At 52.0% G+C, this 6,647-nt stretch overlaps 1 protein-coding gene across 1 annotated transcript; it reads right to left on the reverse strand.

The window, feature by feature from the left end:
* Positions 1-6,598, reverse strand: CD55 (CD55 molecule (Cromer blood group)). The gene is made up of 9 exons (XM_085561090.1): positions 5,175-6,598; positions 4,805-4,987; positions 4,153-4,344; positions 3,433-3,532; positions 2,116-2,198; positions 1,453-1,647; positions 805-864; positions 566-691; positions 1-467 (listed from the first exon to the last, which is right to left on the reverse strand). The coding sequence occupies exons 1-9, from the start codon at positions 5,293-5,295 to the stop codon at positions 253-255; spliced, it is 1,275 nt and encodes a 424-aa protein (XP_085417216.1). The 5' UTR covers positions 5,296-6,598; the 3' UTR covers positions 1-252.
* Between the last annotated feature and the right edge of the window lie 49 nt (positions 6,599-6,647).

The raw sequence follows: 6,647 nt of genomic DNA on the forward strand, positions 1-6,647 counted from the left end.
CATCAGCACCTCGGAGCCCTGGCACTCTCAGGGCTACGTGGTACAAAGTCCTCTCTTGCTTTTCAGAATGCCCAAATAATGAGTTTAAAAAAATAAATCTGTGTTAACATGAAGGCAAGGAGATAATTGATAAATTAAAATGCATTTCAGACAAAGCAAAGCTTTTTATGAGAATAGGAGGTCGGTGCAGTCAAAGCTGAGCTGTGAAGCAGATGCCCAACCAGCAAAAAATATAAATTATACAGAGAAAACTTACAGAAGAAAAGAACATGAAAAGAAACCCCACTCACTTCCACAAAATGATGGAAATTTGGGCCATTTTAACTTCTGAAAGCAGCCAGGTGGGGGAAGGACCCCCATGTACTTTGGAGGACACATGGATCCTTTGCTGAACACAGAATGGGATTTTGGGGATTTGTACAAAGGTAGCACGAATCTGAACTCTGAGACAGCCCAGTTCTTGCTCACTGAAGAGAAATATGGAGGGAAAAAATGAAAATTCCAGGTTTTGGGGATGGGAATAACCAGGAAGCGCCGCTGATGCTGTTGTCCCTCCAGGACTGACCTGGTTTCCTGAGGAAAGAGGATTGGGAGGGGGAGATGGTGTTTTGGAGAGCCTTTTTGTGGAGGCTGAGCTTCCTCTCCCACGTGAGAACCTTTTTAGAGGGCTGCCTTCCATTGCCCTGGCGACCTGAGGAAACAGAATTCCCGGGGTGACATCCACAGGGCGGCCTTTCCTAGAAATATAGGATAAAGGAGCAAAAGCAGGGGGATGTGGTTCAGTGCGGAGCCACTCGAACTCACTTTTGGGAGGAGCTCTCCCCTCCGCGGCTTTTGCTCCGAGTCCGGGAGCTGAGCTTTTCTCTGGGCACAAAGAGGGAGAATTGCTCGGGCCACTCCTCCTTCCCCCAGCCCGCCCAGCCCCTGCCCAGCTCTGCCTTTTTCCCTTCAAAATGTCCTTGCGACTGACATTTGACCCCTCCTGCACTTCCTACCCGCAATATTTTAAGCTGGTTCACCCTGAATACCAAACTAATACTAAATACTAAGTAGGAAATAATGAGTAATTAATGCTAAGGAATAAATATTAAGCAATAAGCGCTAAGTAATAAAGAGTAAACAGTAAATGGTAAGCAGTAAACAATAAACATTAAATAATAAATAGTACATAATACATAAACTTAATTAATACATGCTAAAAATAAATACTAAAATAAATAAAAAATTAAATTAAAAATTAAAATTAAATTTAAAAATAAAATAAAAAATAAAAAATAAAAAATAAAAAATAAAAAATAATAAATAAAAATAAAAAATAAAAATAATAAATAATAAATAATAAATAATAAATAATAAATAATAAATAATAAACAATAAACAATAAATAACAAATAACAAATAACAAATAACGAATAATAAATACTATCTGCCACTGAACTGGGATGAAACCACCTTTGCACTCAGGCGTGGCTCCGCTCCAGACCCCGCTGGTTTTGTCCCTGCTCCCACACTGGATGCTCCCATTCCCAACCAGCTGGAATTTGGGATCACAGCTGTAGGTCACCGTGGAGTTATAAGGAAAAATCTCAACGCCTTCCCCATCGTGTCTCCCGTGGCTGATTGGAGGGGGTGGAGAGCAGGTAATTACTGCAGGAGGGAAGGACAATGTGTTTGCTAAAATCTTGGGTTTTAATAAAAAATACAAAATGTTTGAGTCTGCCTAAGGTTCTTGAGGATTAGCACTGGACAGTGCAGGTGGCTAAAGCACTGCTGCCTGCCCCAGTTCTCTCTGGTTTGTTCCCCAAGTGTTTCTCTTCTCACACTTTTCTCCCTCTCTTTATTTGCCACAACAAATAACCAGCAGCTTGCCACGCTCAGGATTCCTGGAAATCTCACCCCATCCCCTTCCGTCATGACAAAAATGTTGATTTTGAGGGAACAAAGCTGCTGAAATAGCAGCAGAATGGGCATTTCTCAGCTGTGCCCTTGGGGACAGATCAGCCACAGAGTAGCAACAAAAACAATCCAAAGAGAGGTTTGGACTGGACATCGGGATGCAGGATCTGCTGGGGTGAAGTAAAAAGGTTTAACCTCACAATTTAAGATGAATCTCACATTCACAAGTTGGAAGTTTGCTCCATTCAACATCGTTTCCTTTCAGCTGGCACCAGATGATATTATTCCCAACTAATTTGTACCTAAAATAAATGAGAGAAAATCGGGAATGTTTCCCACCCACCTCCAGTAGGAGCATGACCAGGAGTGCAGGAAAGGCAGCTTCAAACAAGCAGTGATGCTGACACTGCTGCTTAACAGAACTGCTGTCAGGATCTGTGTTCATCTATTTTGGGTGTTCTCTGCTCTGACGCTGCATTTCCCAGGGCAGGGAAGGGAGAATTCGGAGCTGAGGCTGGCAGAATTCTCTGGGAATGCCAGACAGGGCTGAGCTGAGGGATGGATTCCCACAGGGATTTGCTGGCTCAGGGCTCCATCCCTGCCTGCTCCTGGCCCACAGCAGGGCTGGGATTGCCCCGTCCCCATCCAGGACCTTTCCCTCGCTGCTGTCACCTCGGGGTGAGGTGACACGGGAGGAGCCACTGCGACAGTGGGAGGTGTCCCTGGATGAGTTTTAAGGTCTCTTCCAACCCAATCCAGTCTGGGATTCTGGGATTCAGATGGATCCTCCATGTACTCCAGGAGCAGCAAGGGGCAGCAGGGATGAATCCATATTTAATTAAAGTGGCTTCTGCATGGTTTTTGTGTTCTGACAGCTGACACCTTCTCCATTCTGAATCACCCTCCTGTGCAGAAACCCTCAGCATCTGGCCAGGATGGATAATATCTGATCTAACTTACATGAGCAACAGAATCCTCCACCCTGAAGTGGGTTTCCAAGGTTTAGCTCAGCCCCAGCAGGGTGGGACACGCTCTTGTTTCCTCCAATTACATCCCAGGGGAGAGACAAAACCCCTCTGCTGCATTTGGAGCTGGGCAGCACCAGCCAGATGATGCCAGCTGCTTCCTGCTGGGAGGGAGGAACTCTGGCTGCAGTGGCAAGAGATTAAAATGTCAGGGCTGTTCACTGCATTTGGGCCCTGATTGAAAGCAGGCAGCAGCCATGAGTCAGCTCCTGACTGTGGAAATTGTGCTTCACTGCACTTTTCCAGCTGAACTTTAATGGATTTTAGAAATCCCAATGTAACCCCTTTTTTTTTTTTTCCAATATATCTCAACTATCTTAAGCTGAAATATTTTGCATAACTTGTATTGAAGTCTAGAGTTATCAGCTGAGAGTACAACCAGCTGCTCCTGTTGGGATGGACACTCAGAGCTCCTCTGGGTGGCACTGGGAGGAAAATGTGACCCTGAATCCTGAGCCTGGTGGCCTCCCTCCAGCTGTGTGCCCCTCTGGAGCCGTGTGCCAGCACTCACCCACGCTCACAGAACACTTCCACTCGTGCTCCCAGCTGCAGGTCCAGGAGGGGCCCCATCCTCCCCCCGGGCAGCGCTCCCGGGGTGCCACAGGACCTCCCTGGGGGCACAAAAAAGGCTGAATGGGACACGAGACACAGGCTTGGAGGGGTATTCCCAAAGATTCCGGAGAATTTTACTCCGTGGGCATCACAGCCAGGCTGGCAGGAGCCAGACTCAGCTGTAGGGCAAGGTAGGGATCCCACAGTGCTCCACACCTACAGAAGGGTTTCCATCTCAGTGGATTGGAAACTCGACTGTGAAAAAATATTCCTGTCACATCACCAGTCTCAATATTCCATGGTGAGAATTCTTTGCCTTCATGTTGAGGTTCAGTGCTAGAACAGCAAATGGGGATTTGTCCCCTGCCTGTGCCATGTCCCACTGAAAACATCTTTAGGACCTCAAAAAGGTTGGAAAAGACCTCGAAGATCACCGAGCCCAACCAAACATTCCCTAGCATGAAAATCAAACCAGACCCATTAATACCAGCAGAAAAAACAGAAAGAACATCACTGATCTTCTGCTGTTCAACCTGAAATAGGAATGACAAGGATTATCCACCCAATTTCGTGTTAATGGAGCTGTTGGGATGATAATGACCAGGGCTGCATTTTGGGATGCAGGTTGGGAGCAGCCAGAGCTGCTTTTTTGGGGTGTGGGGGCAGCAGAAATACTCACTCCTGCACAGCTCAGCAGGTTGTGACCACGTCAGGTTCTCGAGGCAAGTGCTGGAGGGGGAACTCGCCGAGGTGTTCTCGTAGCCGGGCCGGCAGACGTAGCTCACGTTGGTGCCAACAGAGAAGAAATTCCTCCTCTCATCCTCCTTGGACAGGGCAGCAAACCTCAGCCTGGTTGGGACAGAGCAGCTCCCTGGCAGCCAAGGAAAGGACAGAGCTGCCCACCAGGAGCTGCCCAAATACTCCCCAGGACCACAGGGATGTCTGGAGAGCTCCTGGTGCCCGTGGCAGGTGAATTCGGGTTCCTTGCCAGGCTGCCAACCTGCAGCAGGCACCAGAGCGGGGATGGAGGGGCACTTGGAGCCTGGGGAGGGGTCAGCAGGACATGGGGAGCACATGCAACGGGCTGGGGGGCACAGGAGTCCCCAGCCCCGACTGAGCCCTCTGCCAGCCCTGAGGCCACCAGCAGCTGCCAGGGGACAGAGATAGCGCCAGTGCAGCGGGTTTGTGCCCTGGACAGGGACAGGGACAGGGACAGCGCAGCGGGTTTGTCCCCTGGGCAGGGACAGGGACAGTGCCAGCGCAGGGCAGCCAGCAGGAGGGACAGGGATGCCACCCCGGGCCGTGTTTCGGGTACAAAGGAGGGTATTTACGGCCGCAGGGATCGGGCAGCCGGGACCAGATGTCGCCAGGCAGGCACTCCATGGTGTCCGGCAGCCCCGGGATCCTGCGGGCACCCTCGGCGCAGGTGAACACCACCCTGGATCCCACCGGGAAGCTGCTGGAGCTGCTGGAGGGCCTGGAGTGGGTCATGGCAGGAGGGGGCCCGCAGTCACCTGCGGCAGGAGAACATCTCCTCAGGTGAGGAGCCCCTTCTCCATCCCCTTCCCTGCCCCAGGAGTGTGGCTGGGATGGCCCAGCCAGGACAGGCACCAGCCAGGGCTGGATCTGGGACAGCACTGACCCCAGGCTTGGGGGTAGCATCCCCAGGTGTCCCTGGTCCTTCCCACACCCCGTACTCACCACAAGCCTCAGGAATGCTGAGGAGCCCCAGCACAGCCAGGAGCAGCACAGGGTGGCCAGAGGCTGCCCCACAGCCCGGGGGGCCGGGGGGTCCCCCCCATCCTGGTGCTCCAGCCTTCATTGCAGCGAGTGCTCTGCTCCTTGTCCCCGCTGCCTGCCAGGGCTGGGAGGGGATGCGCCGCAGGCTCCACCAAGCCTCTGCAGCCGGGGACACCCACGGAGCTGAAATCTCCGTCAGGAACACGGCGAGCAGCCAGGGTGGGGAGAACTGTCACTCACAGGCTCGGGGAGAGCCTCCTGGTCCTCCTGCCCCAAGCTCCTTATTTGTACTGAGGCTGGCAGTGAGCAATGAGCAGCAGAGTTTTTCCAAAACTACGATCCCAGAGAAGAAAAATCCCCGTTCAGCCCCAAGCTGCATCCAGGGTAGGAAACACCTCCTTAGTTATTTGCTGGCAGGTAACGCACCACAGATGTGCTGTCAGCACAGTCCGTCAAGCAAAGAAAAGCATTTTCCTTCTCGTTTGCTGTATTTCCCTTTAATTGCCTGACTCCTGGTAATGAGGAACGGCTGTGAGCAGCCACATCTGCATCTCCATTAATGCTGTGACATGTCCCGAGTGACATCAGCCAGGGCAGCGGGTTTGTCCCCGGGCAGGGACGGTGCCAGCGCAGTACCAGCACCACGGGCACCGGCCCCAAACCTGTGTCCCCCCGAGCCCGTGTCCCCCTGCCTGGCCCCTGTGCTGGTGTCCCCTGGGAAGAGCCATCGGTGCCAGGGGTGGGTGGGACATGGCAGGTTGGTCACTGCCCCCAGTCGGGGCTGCCCGGCCACTTGCTGGCCTTTGGGGCTGCTTGCACAAGGGATGGATGGATGGATGGATGATGGATGGATGGATGATGGATGGATGGATGGATGGATGGATGGATGGATGGATGGATGGATGGATGGATGGATGGATGGATGATGGATGGATGGATGGATGGATGGATGGATGGATGGATGGATGGATGATGGATGGATGGATGGATGGATGATGGATGGATGATGGATGGATGATGGATGGATGATGGATGGATGGATGGATGGATGGATGGATGGATGGATGGATGATGGATGGATGGATGGATGGATGGATGATGGATAATGAATGGATGGATGGATGGACAGATAGATGGACAGATCCACGGATGGATGGATGGATGGACAGATAGATGGACAGATCCACAGATGGATGGATGGATGGACACTGCAGCTCTGTGCCAGGGATGCAGCCGAGCCGGGCACTAGCCGGGGGCTCCTGGGGCCGATGGGAGCCGGGGCCGCGATGCTGCGGTGCAGCGAGTGTGCCACCTAGTGCTGCTGCATCCCAAATCTGCATCCCGGATCCACATCCCAAATCTGCATCCCAAATCTGCTTCCCAAATCTGCATCCCGGATCCGCATCCCGGATCCACATCCCAAATCTGCATCCC

Source organism: Lonchura striata, chromosome 26, assembly GCF_050655825.1.
Source record: "Lonchura striata isolate lonStrDom1 chromosome 26, ASM5065582v1, whole genome shotgun sequence".
Lineage (NCBI taxonomy): Eukaryota > Metazoa > Chordata > Aves > Passeriformes > Estrildidae > Lonchura > Lonchura striata.